This window comes from Hyperolius riggenbachi, chromosome 10, assembly GCF_040937935.1.
Source record: "Hyperolius riggenbachi isolate aHypRig1 chromosome 10, aHypRig1.pri, whole genome shotgun sequence".
Lineage (NCBI taxonomy): Eukaryota > Metazoa > Chordata > Amphibia > Anura > Hyperoliidae > Hyperolius > Hyperolius riggenbachi.
In genome coordinates this window covers 71806916-71830829 of record NC_090655.1, presented here as the reverse complement: position 1 = coordinate 71830829, position 23914 = coordinate 71806916, and the positions used below count along the sequence as shown (strand labels likewise).

Here is a 23914-nt window from a genome sequence, read left to right as displayed (position 1 = left end):
TAATTTAAAGGTAGGAAATAACATGGATCGATCTGTTAACAGACTGAGCTGGCACAAAGCAAATATGACTTAAAGCCATTCATCTGAAGTATTTGAATCATTGTTTTACTGATCAGGCATGTTAGAAATACAGGTAGTCCTGGTTAGCGAACGAGATGGGGAATGTAGGATAATTCTTCTTCAGAATCAATTTGTAAGTAGGAGCTAGGAAGAGGATATTTTTTCTATTAGCCGCAGCTTGACAGTGCCACCTCTGTTCCCCCACTTGTGCTCCTATTATATTACCTGTGTTCACCTCTGTGCCTCCACTGCTTCCCCTGTCCCTCCACTGTCCCCGTTATGCCACCTGTGCCCCCATTATATTATCTGTTCACCTCTGTGCCTCCGCTGCTCCCCCTGTCCCTCGTCTGTCCCCGTTATGCCACCTGTGCCCCCATTATATTATCTGTGTTCACCTCTGTGCCTCCACTGCTCCCCCTATCCCTCTACTGTCCCAGTTATGCCACTTGTGCTCCTATTATATTAATTGTGTTCCCCCTCTGTGCCTCCCTGGTTTCAACTACGTATGTGTGATGATTTGCTCAGCTGCCTGTGCAGGCAGGCAGCTTTTTGACCATTGTGTAGGTTTGCATGCTGCAGGACTCTGGAAAGAAGAGCTTCTGTCAGTTTTGCAGCTTGTGCTTGCTGAGGAATTTGCATACGTTGTCATGAAAAAATTGCCTGGCCACATTCATTGGAGGCGCGTACTATAAGTACTATGCGTTTCCCACAATGCTTCGCTGTTCATAAGGAGTCTTCCTGTGAAACACTCTGGAGAGTGTCAGCCATGCTCTTTGTTTGAAGATCAGCTTAGAGTAATTCCTGGAAAACTGCACTAGGCAGGTTTCCTTAGTGCAGTTAGGATTGCTTATTTGTTTGTTTGTTCTGTTGCTATTGTCCTGTCCCAGCGGTGGTCGACAGGAAATGTTTCTGATCTCTGTTCTTGGAGTATAGCTGGTGCAGCGGTTGCTACCAGCTATCTCTTCTGTTCTGTCTCCTGGGATCGCGCTAGCCACTTTTAGCTAGCGCTGTGGATCCTTCTGTTCTGTCTCCTGGGATCGCGCTAGCCACTTTCCGCCAGTGCTGTGGATCCTTCTGTTCTGCTACTCTGTACCTGGATCGCGCTAGCCACTTCCGCTAGTGCTGTGGATCCTATCTCTCGCTTGTCCCTGTTTTCGTGTGTCTGTCTTGTCTACTACGAATGCTTGCTGGAGGCTCGGTGAGCTCGCGTCCTCTGTTTCATGTTTGTCTTGTCTTGGTTAGTTAGGCGTGCTTGTCTCTATTGTGCTTATCACGTGGAGACCGCGCACGAACGCGTGCACTGTTGCGAATGAGTGCGGTGTTCGCGTTCAGTTAGCGTTTATTTTCCTTGTTGTTCTCATTGTATTATTTTCTGTGCCTTTGCTAACCTCCGTATTCTGTTCTGATCTGCCTTGTGTCACTTCTGGCGATCGCACCTCTCGCGATCGCGTTCGTATTTCATATCTGCTGTTGTGTGTGCACTGTCGCGGGGTGGCGACTAGGTTGGCGCACACACATACAACCTGTCCCTTTGCTCGTTCTCATTCGCAATCGCCTCTCTTGCGATTGCGTTCTGCGTTTCGTACAATTCCTGTCTTGCATTTGTGGAGGTACAGAGGATTGGTTCCTCTGCACTCCCCAGCGCCATCTGCCGACAGGAATTTCCCTCTACGGGTGCGTAGCACCTTTTGCTGGGTGCCTGCAAATATACGCTTGTGGAGGATTTCCGCTGTATCAGCGTACGCGTTGTGCGCTGATCACAGAGAAAGTTCCACAATCGTTACAGTATGTCACCTGTGTCCTCTTAGTGTCGCCTCTACCCTTTTTGGGCCATGTAAGCCTCCTCTCTGCCTCCACTGCCCCCTTTATGCCTTTGGTTCAATACCCCCACCTTTGTGGGACATTAGTCTTATCTTTGTCCCCCATTTGAACCTCTGGGACTGCTTCTGTGTCCCATTTTTGCCATTTGTCCCGCATGTGCCACCTGTACTCCCTTTTAATCAAGTGTCCTCCATTTGTACCACCACAGCTGCGTCTGTGTCCCAGTTGTGCCACCTTTTTTTCCAACTTTTGTCCCCTGTGCTCCCACCTTCATTATATACGGTACTTCAGACAATCCCCCCCCGCTTCTCTAAAGCTCACCACGGTCTCTGTCTAGATTTGTCCCGGCATGGAAAGATGACATTGTGCTGTGGGACTGTGTCCGTAACGGCAGGTTGTTCATATATTGAACGTACCGTACTCATCACCACAATACAGGCAATCCCTGGTTTTAAGTATAGCAGTCTGGTGCTATGTATTTGATTTGTGCTTATTCAATCTAGTTATAGGTATTTGAGGTAGATGTTTGGCCCACTAGTATCTGGAAGTAGGCTGCTGCATCACAACAGTTGCTTAGCTTTTATCTTGGAAAAGGGCATGGTGCATGCACCACTCACATCCTTCTTCCGTAAATATTCTTAGGGTATGACGCCCGATACCCTTCTCAATAGTGGTTGGGGGTGTGGTTGTGTCATAGAATGACCAGTCATTGTGGACTGCGATACAGTGACCACAGGGATTAGGAGGTGTGGCCATCCGTCTCGACAGAAAAAAGAAAAGGAAGTAGCATTTCTAATAGAAATACTTGAGTATTTTGCTCACGTTATATTTTTATTGTTATATATCGCAATCTCAGCTGAATAGAAGTTAACATTGTTTTTGTGCTTGTGTTGTTTTCCCTTAGGTTCCTTAACAAATCTCACTTTTGCTATTGGAATTGCAATTTATGCCTTGTTGGGTTATTACATCAGAAACTGGAGAATACTTGCGTTTGTGGCCAACACACCAGGAGTTTTCTTTTTCCTTCTTTCTTTGTAAGTTCCATAATAGTTTTTTGTTTTGTTTGTTGTTCTAATGCTGGTGGTTGGTGCATGTTGACCACATAATATACAGTTTAACTGGCAATGTATCAACTGTGGGCAGAACAGTTCTGCTTAAAGAGAACCTGTACTGAGTAAAATTATTTAAAATAAACACATGAGGTAACTTCAAATGAACATTACATAGTTACCTTGCCATCAGTTCCTCTCAGAAGCTCACCATTTTCTTCTGACAATAATCCCTTCCAGTTCTGACAACATTTTGTCAGAACTGAAATATATCAGTTGCTGTCAGTTATATAACAGTTGCTGTCAGTTACAGCTGAGAGGATAACTGATGTGTCCATGTATCCCTATGGCTCAAGTTGGCAATGTTACAGTTTAACTGTGTGCTGGCCAGGAAGCTGTTATGGGGTGATGGCCATTTTCAAAATGGAGGACGGAGAATTCCATTGATCACAGTGGACAAACAGGATGCAGGAGAGGAAAAATAGATTGAAGAGTAGACTACACAGGAGGTAAGTATGACTTGTGTATGTTTATTTTGACTTTTAATTTTCAGTTCAGGTTTTCTTTAAAGGGAACCTGAAGCGAGTAAAATTTATTTAAAATGAACACATGACGAAGCTGCAAATTAATATTACTAACCTCACTGTCAGTTCCTCTCAGAAGCTCACCATTTTCTTCTTACCTTCTAACAGTAATCTCTTCCAGTTCTGACAATATTTTTCATAACTGAAATACACCAGCTGCTGTCTGTTACAACTGAATGTGCAAAGTAATTTCCATACTTCCCGATGGCTCAAATGGGTGGTACTACAGTTTAACGGTGTGTTGACCAGGAAGCTGTTATGGGGTAATGGCGATTTTTAAAATGGAGGACGGAGAATTCCATTTATCAGTGGACAAATGGGACGCAGGAGAGGATTGAGGAGCAGACTACACGGGAGGGGTAAATATGACCTGTGTATGGTTATTTTGACTTTTTTTTTTTCAGTTCAGGTTCTCTTTAAGGGCCTGTCTACGTAGCCGCATTGCACCGAGACTGAACTGTAACCAATGCACGCTGGTTATGCGGAGCAATCCGAGAATCTGCAGCATGTTGCAGATTCTCGCACATCCGCATCCCTACTCCTCCATTCACTTCCGCATCTGAAGATTCGGAAGTGATGCGATGCGGCGCTTGTGGAAAAGGGATTTAAAGCACACCTGAAGTGAGAAGAATTTGGAGGCCTACATTTTATTTTATCCATGTAAGTCTTCTGTTATAGCCAAGAACAATTGTTTATCTGCCCGTCTGCCATAACAGTTGATAAACAAGGTTTTAACCAACATAGTCAGATGAAATCTGCATGTGGGTACTTTTCCTTTAAGGCAGGGTTCACACAAAAGCAATATAAAGCCTGTGTAAAAAAAAAAGTTTAACTTGCCTGCGGCATTTTGCAGTCATCCTGTGTCTGCGCCGTCCTTCTGCGACCCCCTCAGAGCTGGCCAGCCACATGCCTCCTCATTGCATCCCTGTGCATGCCAGCGTTCTGCGCATGTGCAGTAAAATCGCTAATGTGCATACACAAAATGCTTCCAATGACGGAAGTGCGATCAGGGTACCCATGACCGGGCAGCTATGTGGGGGTCGCCGCTGCTGGCTGGAGGGTTTTGGAAGGATGGTGTGGGCACATGATGACTGCAGGGGGCTGCAAGAAGCCCCAGGTAAGTTAAACTGTTTTTTGTAGGCTTAAGTATCCTCTTTAACCCCCTTGGCGTTATGATTCTTTCCGGATTTTAGGGTCTAAAAGCAGTGCAATTTTTTTGCAAGCTTTTAGATCCTAAAACCTGGAATAAATCATGCTGCTAGGGAGTTCTGCAGCAGCCCAGCACTCTCTCACCTCCCTGGGATCCAGCGCTGCAGTTTTCCCTCTGTCCTCTGAGTGGCGCTGTAACCCTATAGTGAGATTGCCAGCTGTGGTCATGACGACGGGCGGCGATCTCACCAGGGGAAAGCAGAGCTTCGGAGAAGAAGAAGAAGAATGGCGGCCAACGTAGGGATCCCCCGGGAGGTGAGTTAAAATGCCCCCTGCACGCATTGCTCTGCATAGCTCTCCCGGCAGTTACCATGAGTTCAGCTTGGGGATACCGCTCCTGGCATGTTTTTTCCACCCTGAGCTGAACTCGTGATTACCGCTAAGGAGGTTAAGCCTGGTGCACACATAAAACCTTGTTTGGCCAATCACTGACCAATTTTTCCACCTCCATTTAGTTCTGGAACACACTTTCAATTATGATTGTCCAATAACCAATTTAACCACCTCCATGTAGTATGCGGGTCAATAGATATTGAATACTATGAACATGTAGGTAAACATTTTTTTTTAACTGCATTTGGGAACATATTCTTTTCAGAAAAACAAGCGTGTGTGTGTGTAAATGTAAATGCCGCCGTAAACAAAAATGCCGACAGACGCTGAGGTAAAAGCTCGCATGTTTCTGTTAATGTATTGAGGTTTCCTCGCGTGAAACAGGAGTAAGGTCACCTATGGAGAGAATGGAATGTGTAATGTAACAAAGCAATGATATAAGCATGAAAGCACAGCAGAAGGGAGCTGCACAATGAAGGCATCTCTAAGAATACTCGAGCTGAGAACATTGACTTGACCTCTGGCAACCATTTGTTAGGAGGCGTTATAAGTAAGAACAATACAGGAATCCTGAGATGCCTTATTTGATGCAGCTTCCCACACATGGCCCAGAGCTTCATGAAAACCTCATGCAGAACTTCACTTCAAAACGGGCAACTGAGAACTTGATGAACGTTCTAGAAAGGACAGGAAAGTAACAGGTAAATGTTTGCCTAATCCTAGCTGATCTCACTTAACCACTTCAGGACGAGAGCAATTTTCACCCCAAAAAAATAGAAACAAAAACACAATTTCTCCATATACATGCCTTATAGCTTTACAATAAACAGTGTGAAGTATAAGTTAAGCCCACACATTTTATTTGCTTATCCATCCTGGTTATTACAACATTTAGATTATGTTCCTAGCACAATGTATGTTGACAATATTGTATCTGGAAATAAAGGTGCCTTATTTTCTGTTTTGTTCTTATTGATTTCTAATTGAACACCATCGATGGATTTGTATCCCATGGACTGTCCCTTGTATCTCATGGACTGTTCCTAGTTATATTCAGTGTATAGAGAGAATGAACTGATGAGTCACTAAACACTTCCATGTGAGCTGGACACCACTGAGGTCTATTGAAGTAACCATTTATTAGTATTTTATGATTAATTGGCACCGTGAACAGTACTTCAAGAGAATACACAAGAGGGAATTGTGCAGCAGGCTCTAAGTTATGTTTATGCAAAACCTGCATTGTCTGTTGTAGGACCCCACTGAGCTCAGCTTGCTGTGAATGGTAACATTTTATAAATGGAACCTTGTTTGCTGTTATTATTAAAGTGGACCTGAACTTTTGCACAGGACAAGAGGATAACATATAGAAATGCACCCTGTATGTATTTAGAGAGTTTAGCCTGTTTAATTCTCCATCATATGTTACTAATCACAACTGTAATGTGATTTGTCAGCTGCCCCTGCTAGGGCAGAGCAGTTAATTTGCAAACTCAGGGTGTTAACCCCATGTGTGCCTCTGCAGCAGGAGGCACGTTTGCGGGTTGCTAAAAACCTCAAACCGCCGGTGTGCACTAACCCATTGAAATACATTAGCCAAGCGGATTTGCAGGTGGATGCCGCCGGCGGATCGCATCCAAATCCACTCAGTGTGCCCCAGGCCTAAAGGACAACTGAAGTGAGAGGGACATGGAGATTCTCTGCCTCCGATACAGATCAAATGCAGTGTTCTTCCCAGGCTCTTTTAGCCGGGTGCTGCACTCGGCTAGTTTTGGTGACCACCCGACTGTCATTGGCTCACTTCCTCCTATGCTGGAAGCATAGTTGCTCACAGAAGTACCGGCTCTGCATTCCCTCCTCTCGCCCCACCCGGCTACTTTTTCATGCCACCCGGCTGGAAATTTTTTGGGGGGAGAACACTGCAAATGTTTGACTTGATTTGCCACATGTTTGTTTAAAGTGTGTGATTCCTACACTACTACTGCAATAGTTTTACTGCATCTCCATTAATTATGACTTACCCTATTACATTCCCCCATATGACCTGTTGTATACAGAATTCCCTGGTAGTTTATTGGGTCCCGATTTGTCTCCCTGGTGTTTTAGTGGCAACCCCATATACTTCATGGTATAGCAACTTCCCCACCCATTATAGGTAGCCAGATGTGCCCCCAATGTTAGGGCGGTCCCTCCCCCCTCAGTATAGGTAACCTGATGTGCCCCCATTTTTAGGTAAACCTACTCCCCCCCCCCCCTCCCCCCCCCCCAATCAGTGGCATACCTACCATAGGGCTGCAGGTGCTCATGGGTGCAGCAATGGCTAGGGGTGCCACTGTGGTGCTCAGCCACTGTGTTCTTCCACCTGGAACTTTTTTTCATAGTTCGGGCAACATTTGGGAAAATAGCGGGCAGTGCAGGGGATGTACTACTTCCTGCTCTCGATGTAGCCCCCCTTCCCTTTCCTGTCAGGTGGGCAATGTGTCTCCTCGCTTTCTACACACAGTCTGCAGTGAGTGAAAGTTCAGAGCAAAAGGGTGAGTAGAGAGAATGATTTCTGTGCTGCAGCTAAAACATTAGCAGGGAGAGGTGACAGAATGTATTTAGTGCTTTAGAAGTTACCCATCATCTGTAGCCATGTGCACTAGCTGCTGTAATACCAGAGAGCCCTAGATCCGAGTTTCTCAACCCTGTCCTCAAGACCCACCAACAGTACATGTTTTGCAGAAAACCACACACATGCACAGGTGAGGTAATTAGTGTCTCAGCAGAGATAATTAACTACCTCTGTGGATTTTCACAAAACATGCACTGTTAGGGCCTGTACACACTGCTGCGCTTGCGTTGCGTTTTTAAAAACGCATGCGTTTTTAAAAACGCAAGGTCTTTTGAAAAAGAATGAAAATCGTGATGACTTGTACACACTGGTGCGATGCGTTTTTAAAAAAACGCAAACGCAGTGCCTGCTGCGCTTTTTTAAGCGCAGCGCATGAAAAACGCATTAAAAACGCATGCGCTTGCGTTTTTGCCTGCGTTTTTCAGAAGTCAGTATCCCAGAAGACTGCAATGTCCTGATTCCTGTTGAAATGTAAACTAGAAAAAAAACAAAGGATTCTTTAGCCAATCAGCAATTACAAGAAAAACGCAAACGCACAGAAAACGCAGGCAAAAGCGCATGCGTTTTTAAAACTACAGGCACTTTAAAAACGCATGCGCTTGCGTTTTTGCCTGCGTTTTTCAGTGTGTACAGGCCCTTAGTGGGTCTTGGGGACAGGATTAGGGAACCCTTCCCTAGACTATTGATTATTTATCCTGATCAGAGTAATTAATCAATAACGCAGAGCAGTCTGCTGTTGCAGAAGCCAGTGATACAGGTGCTGACAGCCAACTACTGTAGTGAGCAGAGAAGCAAGCTCCAGGCAATTTAGATGAGCTTGATTGCAGGGAATCTTATCTCTTTTCCCAGCTTCCCCTCCAACACTGTTGTCTTACCCCATGACCCTTTCCTCTTTTCAGATTTCAGTGGCTCCTTTTAACAGCATGTCCCTGCCAAACTGCAGTCCTTCCTGCCATTTCTCCTTTCCCACCAGGTTCTCTGCCTTGTGTCTCTACTCCTTTACCCCCCCCCCCCCCAATGCATCCCCTCTTTCGTATCTCCTCCTTTTCTGACTGACCTCAGAGGAGCTCACAATCTAATCCTACCATAGTTATAGTCTAATATCCTGCCATAGTATTATTGTGTATTTATATAGCACTTATATCTTTTTCAGCACTGTACAAGGTACACAGTTTCATAACGGTTTAGCTCTGTCCACATCCTGACGACTCCCTTTCCCCTCAAATCCCCCAAAATTTGCAGTAACGCACTCGGCGCCCCAACCCGCCAACCCTCCCATCAATAAAATTGGTGTTTTGGGGGGTTGGGTGTGTGTGTCTATCAATAATAATCACTAGGTATCAAATGCCCTAGGTACGCCACTGCCTCCTGGTATTAGGTCGCCACCTTCCCACAGTATAGGTAGCCAGATATTATGCCCCAGTATTAGGTAGCCCCCTCCCCCAGTATAGGTAGCCAGATGTGCCCCACGTATTAGGTCCATTCTCAGTATATGTAGCGCCCCCCCCCTCCCCCCCAGTATCAGGTAGCCACCTGTCCCCAGTATAGGTAGCCAGATATGCCCCAGTAGTAGGCAGTCCCCTCCCCCTGTATTAGCCCTCCCTGCACAGGTAGCCTGATGTGCCCTCAGTATATGTAGCCAGGTGCGCCCCCAGTATTAGCCCCCTACGGTTATCCAGATGCACCCCAGTATAGACGGTAAGTTGTGCATTCGATGTTAGGTTACCCATTACAGTATATATGGCCAGAAGTCCCCCCTCCCCCTTTATTTATATGAGGCTGTCAGTCATCTCTGCCTGGATTCCAGGCTCTCCGCACCTCTTTTAGCTTCCACCAATAGGAAGCCAAGCCATGACCTATTGGGGACCCAGCAGTGGGGGGAGCCTGAAATCCAGGCAGAGATGCTAAGAGGCTGACTGACAGCCTCGCATAAATAAAGCCAGCTAGCGACAAGCAGATTGTTGCTTGCCTGTCGATCTTTTAAAGTGGGTGCGGCGCAGGAGGGGGAGGGGGGGCTGACAGCAGCATTACAATGACCCAGCGGCATGTCATTGTGCACACGACATGCCTCTGGGTCCTATAAGGATTATCAAATGCCACCTCGGGTTCTCTTTAAGTAAAAAAAAAAAAAATTAGATCTGTTAGATGTGTTAAAAAATACCTCAGTTTCTCCCTTCGAAGGCTCATAAATCAAGCATGTACCATAGTTTAAACATGACTTCTATTCATCCAGTTATTCTATTGCTCATTTTAATATTGGAACATCAAAACAAAAAATCCAAAGGCAGTGTAGCAGAAAATGAAACATTTGTATCTCTAATTGTTAATGGAAAACAGCAATAACTGCCAAGTTAGCTGACAGCTGTTTTATGCATCTATTTTTTGATTAGGGCTGCATCTCTGTTTGTATTTTTTTTAATAAATGGATTATTCAACATATTAGAAACAAAAACAGGAAAACCGAACAGAAACATTTCTTCTGACATTTAATATTTTTTTTTTCTACTTTGATTCAAGTTAATGGAAAGCAAATGTTTTTATTGGTTCCTGTGTCCAGATTTAATAGGGGGGCGCGTTTAAGCTTGCTTTGCCGCTCCGTTTCTTTAAGCGGCCCGTTTAATCAGCCTGTTTATAAAAGGGTTAATGGCTTGTTTATTAGAGAAATAATGTTGTTTCTGCTGCAGTAGTGCTATTTTCTGATCGCTGTCTCCGTGAAAGTGGTGATTTAGATAAAAAAAGATCTCCATGTTTTAGTCTGGTTGCCCCTTTTATAAGCTCATGGTGATCACTTTATAGATTGCCAGTTAGTGATGGCCATGTCTAGGAGAAGTCTTGGAGAAGCATGTGATCAGTTTGGTCAGGTGATAGAACTGCAAGTCTCTGATGTGCTAAAGCAGGATGTGATCACAGCAAATCAGAGCTTTGCAAATTTATCAGCTGATCAAGCCAATCACTATGGATGATCAATGATATGCTAATTTTTCTGAGTTTATGCAAAGTTACATAATTTTTATGCAAATATATAAAGCTTGAATTGGACCAATCACCTTAAAGAGAACTGGCATTTAAAATAAAAAAAACAATTCTTTATTTTTTTTCTGGTAAACAAGTACGGTATTAAGGATGCTAACCAGGCAATCCAAAAGTTAAAAATAACTAATTTTTCTTCTCCATAAAACATCATTCCCTAGTTTGCCTGGCATTTATTTGGTACATCTGCTGCACAAAGGAAGTTGCAGGGCATGCTGGGTTATCTTTTTTTCTTCTTTACTTTCACCTCAGACTTAACCACTTAAGGACCACGTGATTTTCTTCTGATCGGTGCTGCGTGGACTCTCCAGCCCGCAGCACCGATCAGGAAATAGCCAATGCGATCAGACTTCCCCCCTTTTTTCCCCACTAGGGGGATGTCCTGCTGGGGGTGGTCTGATCGCCGCCGGCTGCCCGCACTTTCCGGGGGGGCTCTTTAAAGCCCCCCTCCGCAGCGCTTTCCGCCCTCCCCGGCTTTCCCTCCCTCTCCCTTACCCTGTGAGCGGCGCAGGACGGAGTTCCGTCCTGCGCCGGATAGGATAGGCTTCTGCCTATCAGATGCCGGCGATCCCTGGCCAATCAGAGGCCGAGGATCGCCGATCTACGTCACGGCGCTGCTGCGCAGCAGCGCCGTGTGATGTAAACAGCGGGGATTTCTTCGGCGGCTCGCACACTGTTCACGGAGACAGTCTCCGTGAACTAGCATGGAAAGGCCGCTCGATCGGCCGTTTCCATGCTATACCACTAACAACCCGCCGACACCTATGGGCGTTAGGCGGTCGTTAAGTGGTTAACTAGTGCAGCCTGATTGGCTGAAGCCTCTTTCCCTCCTGGTTTCCCCTCCCACACCTCTGCAGAGATGGGGGAGAGTGTCTGAAGACTTGGAGGAGGGCGGGCAATGATACACAGACTGAGTAAGGGAGGAAATGATGTCAGGATTGCATTTAAGATAGAAACAAACATATTATTTTTTTTTTTGTTTTTTTTTTTTACTACAAAAAAAACCCCCAATAAAATCAAAATGTGGACAGTGCAATAGATGTTATGCAAGTAGAGCAAATATTTATCTTACAGTGGCTTGCAAAAGTATTCGGCCCCTTGACGTTTTCCACATTTTGTCATATTACTGCCACAAACCTGAATCAATTTTATTGGAATTTCACGTGAAAGACCAATACAAAGTGGTGTACACGTGAGATGTGGAATGAAAATCATACATGATTCCAAACCTTTTATACAAATAACTGCAAAGTGGGGTTTGCGTAATTATTCAGCCCCTTTAGGTCTGAGTGCAGTCAGTTGCCCATAGACATTGCCAGACGAGTGCTAATGACTAAATAGAGTGAACCTGTGTGTAATCTAATGTCAGTACAAATACAGCTGCTCTATGACGGCCTCAGAGGTTGTCTAAGAGAATATTGTGAGCAACAACACCATGAAGTCCAAAGAACACACCAGACAGGTCAGGGATAAGGTTATTGAGAAATTTAAAGCAGGCTTAGGCTACAAAAAGATTTCCAAAGCCTTGAACATCCCACGGAGCACTGTTCAAGCGATCATACAGAAATGGAAGGAGTATGGCACAACTGTAAACCTACCAAGACAAGGCCGTCCACCTAAACTCACAGGCCGAACAAGGAGAGCACTGATCAGAAATGTAATCAAGAGGCCCATGGTGATTCTGGATGAGCTGCAGAGATCTACAGCTCAGGTGGGGGAATCTGTCCATAGGACAACTATTAGTCGTGCACTGCACAAAGTTGGCCTTTATGGAAAAGTGGCAAGAAGAAAGCCATTGTTAACAGAAAAGCATAAGAAGCCCCATTTGCAGTTTGCCACAAGCCATGTGGGGGACACAGCAAACATGTGGAAGAAGGCTCTCTGGTCAGATGAGACCAAAATGGAACTTTTTGGCCAAAATGCAAAACGCTATGTGTGGCAGAAAATTAACAATGCACATCACTCAGAACACACCATCCCCACTGTCAAATATAGTGGTGGCAGAATCATGCTCTGAGGGTGCTTCTCTTCAGCAGGGACAGGGAAGCTGGTCAGAGTTGATTGGAAGATGGATGGAGCCAAATACAAAGCAATCTTGGAAGAAAACCTCTTGGAGTCTGCAAAAGACTGGGGTGGAGGTTCACCTTCCAGCACGGCAACGACCCTAAACATAAAGCCAGGGCAACAATGGAATGGTTTAAAACAAAACATATCCATGTGTTAGAATGGCCCAGTCAAAGTCCAGATCTAAATCCAATCGAGAATCTGTGGCAAGATCTGAAAACTGCTGTTCACAAAACGCTGTACATCTAATCTGACTGAGCTGGATCTGTTTTGCAAAGAAGAATGGGCAAGGATTTCAGTTTCTAGATGTGCAAAGCTGGTAGAGACATACCCTAAAAGACTGGCAGCTGTAATTGCAGCAAAAGGTGGTTCTACAAAGTATTGACTCAGGGGGCTGAATAATTATGCACACTCCACTTTGCAGTTATTTATTGGTAAAAAATGTTTGGAATCCTGTATGATTTTTGGTTCCACTTCTCACATGTACACCACTTTGTGTTGGTCTTTCACTTGGAATTCCCATAAAATTGATTCATGTTTGTGGCAGTAATTTGACAAAATGTGGAAAACTTCAAGGGGGCCGAATACTTTTGCAAGCCACTGTATACAGTGGAGGAAATAATTATTTGACCCTCTCACTGATTTTGTAAGTTTGTCCAATGACAAAGAAATGAAAAGTCTCAGAACAGTATCATTTCCATGGTAGGTTTATTTTAACAGTGGCAGATAGCACATCAAAAGGAAAATCGAAAAAATAACCTTAAATAAAAGATAGCAACTGATTTGCATTTCATTGAGTGAAATAAGTTTTTGAACCCCTACCAACCATTAAGAGTTCTGGCTCCCACAGAGTGGTTAGACACTTCTACTCAATTAGTCACCCTCATTAAGGACACCTGTCTTAACTAGTCACCTGTATAAAAGACACCTGTCCACAGAATCAATCACTCAAGCAGACTCCAAACTCTCCAACATGGGAAAGACCAAAAGAGCTGTCCAAGGATGTCAGAGACAAAATTGTAGACCTGCACAAGGCTGGAATGGGCTACAAAACCATTAGCAAGAAGCTGGGAGAGAAGGTGACAACTGTTGGTGCAATTGTTCGAAAATGGAAGGAGCACAAAATGACCATCAATCGACCTCGCTCTGGGGCTCCACGCAAGATCTCACCTCGTGGGGTGTCAATGATTCTGAGAAAGGTGAAAAAGCATCCTAGAACTACACGGGAGGAGTTAGTGAATGACCTCAAATTAGCAGGGACCACAGTCACCAAGAAAACCATTGGAAACACATTACACCGCAATGGATTAAAATCCTGCAGGGCTCGCAAGGTCCCCCTGCTCAAGAAGGCACATGTGCAGGCCCGTCTGAAGTTTGCCAATGAACACCTGAATGATTCTGTGAGTGACTGGGAGAAGGTGCTGTGGTCTGATGAGACCAAAATAGAGCTCTTTGGCATTAACTCAACTCGCTGTGTTTGGAGGAAGAAAAATGCTGCCTATGACCCTCAAAACACCGTCCCCACCGTCAAGCATGGGGGTGGAAACATTTTGCTTTGGGGGTGTTTTTCTGCTAAGGGCACAGGACAACTTAATCGCATTAATGGGAAAATGGACGGAGCCATGTATCGTGAAATCCTGAACGGCAACCTGCTTCCCTCTGCCAGGCAACTGAAAATGGGTCGTGGATGGGTGTTCCAGCACGACAATGACCCAAAACATACAGCAAAGGCAACAAAGGAGTGGCTCAAGAAGAAGCACATTAAGGTCATGGAGTGGCCTAGTCAGTCTCCGGACCTTAATCCAATAGAAAACCTATGGAGGGAGATCAAGCTCAGAGTTGCACAGAGACAGCCTCGAAACATTTAGGGATTTAGAGATGATCTGCAAAGAGGAGTGGACCAACATTCCCCCTAAAATGTGTGCAAACTTGGTCATCAATTACAAGAAACGTTTGACCTCTGTGCTTGCAAACAAGGGTTTTTCCACTAAGTATTAAGTCTTTTATTGTTAGAGGGTTCAAAAACTTATTTCACTCAATGAAATGCAAATCAGTTGCTATCTTTTATTTAAGGTTGTTTTTTCGATTTTCCTTTTGATGTGCTATCTGCCACTGTTAAAATAAACCTACCATTGAAATGATATTGTTCTGAGACTTTTCATTTCTTTGTCATTGGACAAACTTACAAAATCAGTGAGGGGTTAAATAATTATTTCCTCCACTGTATTTGTTTTTTGTGTTTTATTTCTGAGATAGTATGGCTGATAGCTCCACTTTAAACCTGGGTGGGACTTGATTGGTCCACTTTCATGCTGCATGTTTTTACATAAATTTGCATAAACACAGAAGTATTTGCATATTATTGATCATCCCTACCAACCACATGCTTCTCAGTGAGTTCTCCTAGACATGACCATCACTATCACCATAAAGCATTTGACACTTTGGAAGTGAAGTGAGCCATAGGCCACACTGGCGAATATTTGATTTTAACCACTTAAGGACCACGGGCTTAAAGGGAAGATCCGCGCCTGCGCAGTACAGCCCAGAGGACTTCCGATGACGTCAGCGCGCCCGCGTGAGGCGCATTTTGGAGCGCAGAAGAGCGCGACTTTGCAGCTGGCCTGGCCAGGTCTGGTGCGCCATCGGGAGCCTGCAGAGCAGCGGCGAGGGCATGTCCTGCCTGCCATGGGCTGGAGGAAGCCCCAGGTAAGTGGATGTGCATTTTTATTTTCTTTTTCTCCCCACCGTGAACCTTCCCTTTAAACCCTCCTAAAGACCAGGCCATTTTTAACAAAATAGGCCACTGCAGCTTTAAGGCCTCGCTGCAGGGCCATCCAACTCAGCACACAAGTAATTCCCCCCTCCCCCCCCCCCTTTTCTGCCCACCAACACTGCTTTCTGTTGGTGGGCAATGATCTCCCCAAGGATTGCTTTACTTTTTTATATATAAATATTTATATAAGTGGCTTATATCTGGTGAGCTGCTATTGTACAGCACGAGTCATCACTGGACACTTTGGGTGTATGCATGGCAGTTTTTCATGCCCGTAATGCACTATGTTGAGTCTGTTTGATGTTTCCAGGAGAGAGGTTGATCAGTAGCAGAAGAGGAAAGCTGTCTTTGTTTTTTTTGTTTTGTCACACACACACACACACACACACACACACACACACACACACACACACACACACACACACACACACACACACACACACACACACACACACACACACACACACACACACACACACACACACACACACACACACACACACACACACACACACACACACACACACACACACACACACACACCTCTGGTTTGAATTGATAGCGAACACTCTGAAGCTTATAGTTGTGTCAATAGATGGGCTAGGCGCAGTTTGCATGTGTGTGAAAGATATAAATTTATTATTTTTTTTTTACTTTTTTCCTAATTTTATTTAATATTTATTTTTTTAAATGCCCTCCCTCCCCCAGCCAGCCAATGGTGGTGATTGGCTGTCCTAGGCTTCAGCCTATGTGAGCCGATCTCTCTCCGGTCACCCAGGGGGGGACAGCCGTGTCACACGGCTGTCCCCAGTACAGCGCTGCCATAGATCGCAGCACTGTACCTAGTAAATAGCGATCGCCGTGTGGGAGACTCGTGGCGGAGCGGACCTGCAAAACACGCCCCCAGGACTGCACACCGATCGGCGTTAGGCGGTCCTGGGGCTGCCGTCGCGGCCACGCCAATTGCCGTGGAGCGGTCCTGGAAAGGTTAAACACCCTGTTCACTTTGTCAGTTTTCTAGAGATTGCCACGTTTAAGAAGTCGTGGTAAGGAGCTGCACTGTAAGTCATTGGGCTGGGTACCCCTGTGTTATCTGGTGAGAAGTACTTGTTGCAGTGAGCAACTTGCTTGTTTAAGGAAATGGAGCAGTGGATTGCCAATGGATAGTCATGTCACAATGATGAAAGCACTGGTCACCACTGGATTTGATTGTTTTAAAAGCCTTCCACAAGCGGCTCTGTGTTGCTGCTCAGGCATAGCCCGTCTGTGTGACTGGCCACACTCGTACAGGAACGGGAACCTGGCCACACAAGCCCCTGTCGAATAGGTTCAGATTGTCCAATTGATGGAATGGTGATGTGGAGGGGGACCTCCCTCTACTAAGGTAAGTATGTATCTAGCTTTTACACTTTTTTTTTTTTTAACCTCACAGGTTCACTTTAAGAATCCAGTTCACCTAAGTAACCAATACGCTACGGAATCTATTTTAATACAGTAGAATCTTGCTATAGTTAAAGGGAACCAAAGACGAAGCACCCTCATGTATTTTACCATATATATCAGTGGGAACGTTAGAGAAAACACCTACCCTGCTCTCTTTCATTATTTACTGTTCAGCTTGTTTCTTAACAGCCCTGATAAAATCCCTGACTGAGCATTCAATCTGCCTTTGCTCAGGAATCATTATAGCCGAGTCTGTCTTCTGTGTTGTCTTTTCAAGCCCAAGCCTGCCCCCTTGTGGCTCTGTTCAGGAATCATTATAGCTGAGTCATTATAGCAAAGCCAGACTGAATGCTCAGGCAGGGATTTTATCAGGGCTGATAAGAAGCAAGCTGAACAGTAAATAATGAAACAGAGAGCAGGGTAGGTGTTTTCTCTAATATCCCCACTGATATATATGGTAAAATACATGAGGATGCTTCGTCTCTGGTTCACTTTAAAGTGAACCTCCAGACTAAAAATCTACTCAGCAGCCCTGAAAAGGCTTGGTGTTTCTTTAACAGTTTCACAGCATCAGAACTTTGTTTTTCTTATAGAAGTCTAATTTTTTAGCTGCACAGAAGCTAAGCTCCGCCCCATCAAAGAAAACTGCCCTGGCATTTTTCCCCTGATGCTGACGTTGTTCTCCTTGCTTAGCAACTGGGAGGGGTGATCAGGACACAGGACAGTTGGAATTGTCTACTGTTCCGTCACCTTCTTTCAACCAAAAAGATGGCTGCCCTCATGGAATTACAAACATTTGCCTGTTCTTTTAAAATGGGGTGGGTAAGCTATCATATTGCCTATATATTTTAATTATATTTTAATTAACATTACTAATGTAACTTAATGACAGTATGTTTGTTTTGGCTGAAGTTGTAAAACCTCTGGTTGTAGTAACCCCAGTCACCAGGTCCTGACCATATTCTATTAGAGCTGTCCCAAACGGTTCGAACGCAAACTTATTTGCGCAAACTTTATGCGCGTTCGACCCACCTCCTATACTACATAATTGGGCTAAACTTTGACCCTCTACATCACAGTCAGCAGACACATGGCAGCCAGTTAGGCTGCACTCCCCCCCCCCCCCCACCTTATATAAGGCAGCAGCGTTGGCTATGTTCTCACTCTGTGTGCTGCTGTATTAGTGAGAGAAGGGAGAGAGGTTGCTGCAGACATATAGAATGCTTAGTTAGGCTCTTGTTAGCTTGCTCCTTGCTGATATTTGTTTTTGTTGCTGAAAAGCACCACCAAAACAGCTATTTTGAGAGCTAATGTTCTTGTGATGTGTTTTTGTTTTTTTTGTGGCCCACTGACACTTGCATATACAGCCCTGTCTGTCGCAGCTGGTTCTTGTTAATTGCTATACTGTGCCAGGCCCAGCACATTCAGTGCCTAGTGTGACTGCTGCACATTGTATTATAATACCAGTCACTGCATACTTTTCACTGCACCTGTGTGGCCGCACGCTGTTTTATATAGCAGTCACTGCATTCCGTTCACTGCATCTGTGATCGCACGCCGTTTTATATACCAGCAGTCGGTGCATCCATTTTTACTGCACCTGTGTGACTGCACATTTCATTATATCAGTCTGTGCATACCTTTAACTTGAATGAATGGCAGACTTGCCTGCCATAACAGATTCTCGTTATAGGATTTCAAGTGTATTTGTCTCATCATTGTACAGCAGTCAGTGTATACCTTTCACTGCATCTGTGTGACTGCACATCGTATTATACCAGCAGTCAGTGTATACCTTTCACTGCATTTGAGTGACTGCACATTGTATTAGTCAAGTTAGTGCATACCTTTCACTTCATCCACCCCCAATATGGACAAAACAGGCAGAGGCAGGCCACTCGGCAGGTCTGTTTGAGGTCGTGCTGTCATGATTTTGTGTGGCACTCGACCAAAGTACACTATTCAGAAGAAGGCACGTGCCATCAAACCCCAATATAGTCAGGACGTAGTTGACTATTTAACACAGAACACCTCAGCTTCCGCACGGAAGTGTGACATATCTTCCTCCTTCTGCTCTGATTCTTGCACCCCACTTAACACTCAGTCGGCAGCCATCACCAAAGTGCCATCATCCCAGGGCTCAGCAGTGTGGACATTTTTTTTTGTGTGTCTGCCTCAGAAGAGAGCAATGCCATCTGTTCTCTCTGCCACCGAAAATTGAGCCGTGGAAAGACCAAGACCCGCGTAGGGACAACTACCTTACGAAGGCACATGATGAAAAAGCGCAAACTGCAATGGGATGACCACCTGAGGAAAAGCAGCACACAAAAGCAAAGCCACACACCGCAGTGGAAGACACCAGGCCGCAATTATTTCTCAAAAAAGGCGATACCCAAACTGTACCAGGATGTTGAAAGGCAAGTGGTGTCATCTCTGGCACACAGCGTTGGGTCAAGAGTACATGTGACCACGGATGCCTGGTCTGCAAAGCACGGCCAGGCCTGCCCGAAGACTAAGTCAGTCCCCACACACAGCATCTCTGCCTGCACGCCGTGTGACTGCCTGCCCCAGAACTAAGTAGGTCCCCACACAGCATATCTGCCTGCAGGCCGCTTGACTGCCTTTTCTGTCACCACCAGGACCTCAGGTGGATTCCTTAATTTTTAAGGTCGCTGCTAGCAGCGGCGCTATAATCTTTCTGGTGCGTGTACATGCCTGCCTAAGTTTTCTGGCTGCACTGCGGCTGCAACAACAAAACAAAAGGGATGTACTTGTGTCAATTCCCCTTCGTGATCGTTACCTTGCTGCGGTGAAGGGGCTTGCGTATCGCAATGAAGCCATGACCTGCTATATGAGTGTGTTGGGGGGCACACCTGATCCAAGATAAGGTTGTTGCTTCATTGTGGACAGACCAAATTCGATCAGCTGGACACTCAGTCACTGTTCTGTCAGTGAGCTACCTCAGCCCGACCATATGGGCTGGAAAGCCGTCATCACCTGCGCTCTCGCCATCATGGCACCAGCACAGCCATCTTTTTGCGGTGCATTACACAGTGAGTTTGGTCTGTCAGTGTGAAGCAGTACACTACTTACACTACCTGATCCATGTCTACAGACGCAAGATGTTTTCAAGCACTTTAGGCCTCCAATTTAGGAATGCAATGTGATTTCTGCCTTTAAGGGATTATAACACTGCTGTGCGTCAAATCCGTAATTTTTGCCTAGGACTTTTGGCGTGTATCCCACTCCGCCATGCCCCCTCCAGGTGTTCGACCCCTTGAAACATCTTTTCCATTACCTCTGTGGACAGAATTAGTGTTTGTAGTTTTGAAAGTTCGCCTGCCCATTGAAGTCTATTGCGATTTGCGTTGATTCGCCGGTTCGTGAACTTTTGCGAAAGTTCGCATTTGCGAACCAAAATTCGCGTGTTCGCGACATCTCTATATTCTATATATTACGAATCCTGATATGGTAAATTGCTTGGCCAGGTACCTTGGAATTTATTCTAAAGGGATTCTACTGTAGTAAAGACCTTGCAGAAACATCCGTGTTGACAGGGCAGTTTCTAGGCTATATTGCATCCAGGGTGAGGGTGTAAAAATCGGGTGTAAACTAGAGAAAAAATGTTCGCTAGACATCTACTTCAATTTTTTTACTGAGCCTGACGGAAATCTTTAAAGAGAAAACAAGGCAAAAGGAAAATTTCATATGAACGGTCAACCTGATGATGTATTAACCTGTTTGTGGAAAACCTTTTTGGTCCTGTGTTTGGTACTACACCTTCTGCAGTGTTTCTGTGTCTGTGGCAGTTTTAAAAGCCCCTGTTTGTTCTGAAAAATGTCTTAGATGCCTATTGGCAGCTTTTCCAGTCATCAGGTAGTACGTCCCAGTAATACCATTGACCTTTGTGAGAAATTCTTGGAGGAATTGCCTTGCAAAATTAGGTCATGGTATGGTTCCACTTTTTGAATTGTGTTGGTAAAAAAGAAAACTTTTAATCTGTACAACGCAGGTTAGCAATAGTATTATTGGTCACATGCCAGACTATTTTTATGATTTTGTGAAAGATAAAAGGTTACAATACTAGGTGAACTCCTATTGAAGACAGAAAAAAGTGGGTAGCATTTTAAAATTGTAATGTATCATCATGTATCTATGATCAGTTGTGACTTTTGAATACTTGTATTCTTTCCAGTAGTTGTATTGACTATATACTGTATATTACAGGAGATCACCTGGGCAATATAAAGGGTTTTATCTGCTGATGGGCATTACGTTTGTACTGTTGTGCTTCGCTTACACTGAGATCATTTATTTTGCGTGTGTATGTTCTCGCTGTTTGTAATTTGGGCACAGGGAGAAGTCAAGAGATAGCCACCCCATGTGCTTGGTAGTCAAAGGGAACATAACCAATATTCTGTATTCCCCTAATGGTTAACTAATATGTCTTTTGGGCATGTAATTTGTGGTTTCATTATTGTCCACACCTGAACAGTGATTTTATAGCCATTCCACCTGCGATGCAATACCTGTAATTAACATTACGGTCTATGATGGCGCCCACGTCAGGTGCTGAGCTGTGCTCAGCGTGTGCTAAAATCAGCTGACTCGTTCCCTTTGGCCTTGGGCACACTGGAGATCGCAAATCACTTTTTAAAAATGCTACTGTTTTTTTAAAACGCATTTGCTACTAAAATCATCAATTTCAGGAAATGTGATTTTTGCACCTGTGTTCCCTTTGGAATCCCTTCCCTGCGGAGCATCCTTGAGGAACGTTTGTTTTTTGTGTGCTTCCAAGTAGGTGTAAACACTTAGGCCTTTATTCAATTAACTTTTTCGGTTGATTTTTCTCCTAGGAGATAATTTTTTATTTTCTCCCGAGGCGGCATAAAAAAACACCCACAAACCATACTACCTGCTCCATGTTCATCTTTTTCGATCACCAGCGCAAGAAATCCAAGATGGCCACGACCTGGAAGTACTTCCTGGTTCATGGCTTAGATGCCGATTAGAGGAAGCTAGCGGAGGCGGGTAAAACGAGGTGACGAAGGCGGGAGAGTGAGGCGATGGAGGCGGGGAAGCGAACTGACGGAGGCAGGTGATTGATAGCTAGAAGGGGCAAAAGGAGGCTAGCGACAATCAGATTGTCGCTAGTTTTTTTGGAGGGGGGGGGGGGGCAGCAGAGCCCAGGGGAACATGCCTCTGTGTCCTATAATCTATATTATATCCACCTAGGGTACTCATTAATATAACATTTCAGCACTTTGCAACTTGAAAAATTACCAATAAGTGGGTAAAAAGTACTGCCAAGATTATTTTGAGTATTTTCTCAGTTGCTGGTGGTTTAAAAGGCATTTTTTGACAAGGTGTAAAAAAATGGGCCCCAGTCTCCCAGGGTGCACTGGTAAGACATACCAAAATAGCCTAAGCTAAACATCACAGGGAGGTTGGGCTTACAAGCCAATATACATTAACTACTTGAAGACCGCCTCACGCCAATGGGCGTCACCCCGGTGGCAGCCCCAGAACCGCCAATTGGCGTCAAGTCCGGGGGCTGCAGTTTCACAGGGAACGGCCGCACGCATGCGCAATCGTTCCCTGCCACTTCACGGAACAGAGTTCCGTGAATAGCCTGCTAGCCGCCGATCGCGGCTAGCAGGCTGTTTGTAAACGAAAGGGGAAAGAAGTCCCCCTTGTTTACAGTTGTACAGCACTGCGGTCCCTGGCAGCGCTGTATGAGATCGGTGATCCCTGGCCTCTCATAGGCTAATGCCCTATGAGAGGCGGAACAGGAAGGATCGCCGTCCTGTTCCAATTCAGATACCGGAGGGGAGGAGGGAAGGGGAGGGAGAGAGAGCCTCATAAAGGCTGAAGAACAAAAAAAAAAAAAACTGCCGCAGCGATCGGACCCCTCCAGCGGCATGTCCCCTTGGAGACAAAAAAAGGTGAGTCCGATCGCTGGGCTCCATAGCTGGGCTGTGCAGGAGGCTGAAAAGCCTGCATAGCCCAGTACTGCAAAAAATGGCCTGGTCTTTAGGTGGGGGGGGGGGGGAGGTAGCACTGTGGTCATCAAGTAGTTAATGTATACGTATAGGAAGTGTTTCTGATGCCGAAACTAGGCTGTTTAGCATAAAATTTTGTATCCTGAATAATGTATTACATTCTACTATGTCGTTGTGCTTTTCGGTCTCCACTATTCCCCAACTTTCGTAAATCAACACCATAAACTAAAACAACTTTCCATTCTGTTATGTCTGTAGTGAAATTTTGTTATTCTGTGTTCAAAGTTTACTGCCTGAATCCCCGAGATGGTTGTACTCCCACGGCTATACAGAGAAAGCGGAGGACGTATTAAGGCACATAGCTCGTGGCAATGGAAAAGACAATCCAGCGGTGAAACTAAAGGAATGTAACAGAACAGCCAGTGGTGACTCAGCACCCGGTGCCTTTGATTTGGTGAAATATGGAGTGCTTCGCTGGAGAACAATCCTCTTGATGTATATCTGGTACGTGAAAAAGGCATGAAGCTTAACATTTCTACTTTATGGTTTCCTTTGGGTTTAAAGCAAGAAATGTGTGGCTTTTGTTGCGAACAATTAAGATACTGTTATCTGGAAGGCTATTAATGGGGAGATAAGTTAGTAGCTGTTGCAGTGACATCAATACATAAATTTAAATGAGTTAGTTGGGATGGCAGCCCTTTCCAAAAGCACCGCCAGTGAAATCTCACTTTCGTTAAAAAAATATTGTTATGACATAAATCAGTGCTGCACAATTCAATGCCTAATTTAATGATGTTAAACCTGATCTGAAAGCCTCGGCTCTCTCCCCTTATGTAGCATGCAGGGTTTGCGTATTGATTTTGTATATACTATATATTCTGCCGTATAAGACTTTTTTTTTTCTTTTTTTTTTTAACCCTCAAATCTTC

The 23914-nt window shown here is 44.9% G+C and overlaps 1 protein-coding gene across 4 annotated transcripts in view; it reads left to right on the top strand.

Annotated features, from left to right (window-relative positions):
* LOC137533983 (solute carrier family 22 member 15-like) overlaps positions 1 to 23914 on the top strand; it is a 538432-nt gene that overhangs the window by 90239 nt on the left and 424279 nt on the right. For all 4 annotated transcript variants that reach the window (XR_011024265.1, XR_011024264.1, XM_068255310.1 and 1 more), the window contains 2 exons: positions 2786 to 2915; positions 23271 to 23489. Coding sequence is in view for 2 of the 4 variants with exons in the window: in XM_068255310.1 (XP_068111411.1) it covers positions 2786 to 2915; positions 23271 to 23489 (349 nt within the window). In the remaining 2 variants the exon portion in view is untranslated. The remainder of the gene's footprint in view (positions 1 to 2785; positions 2916 to 23270; positions 23490 to 23914) is intronic.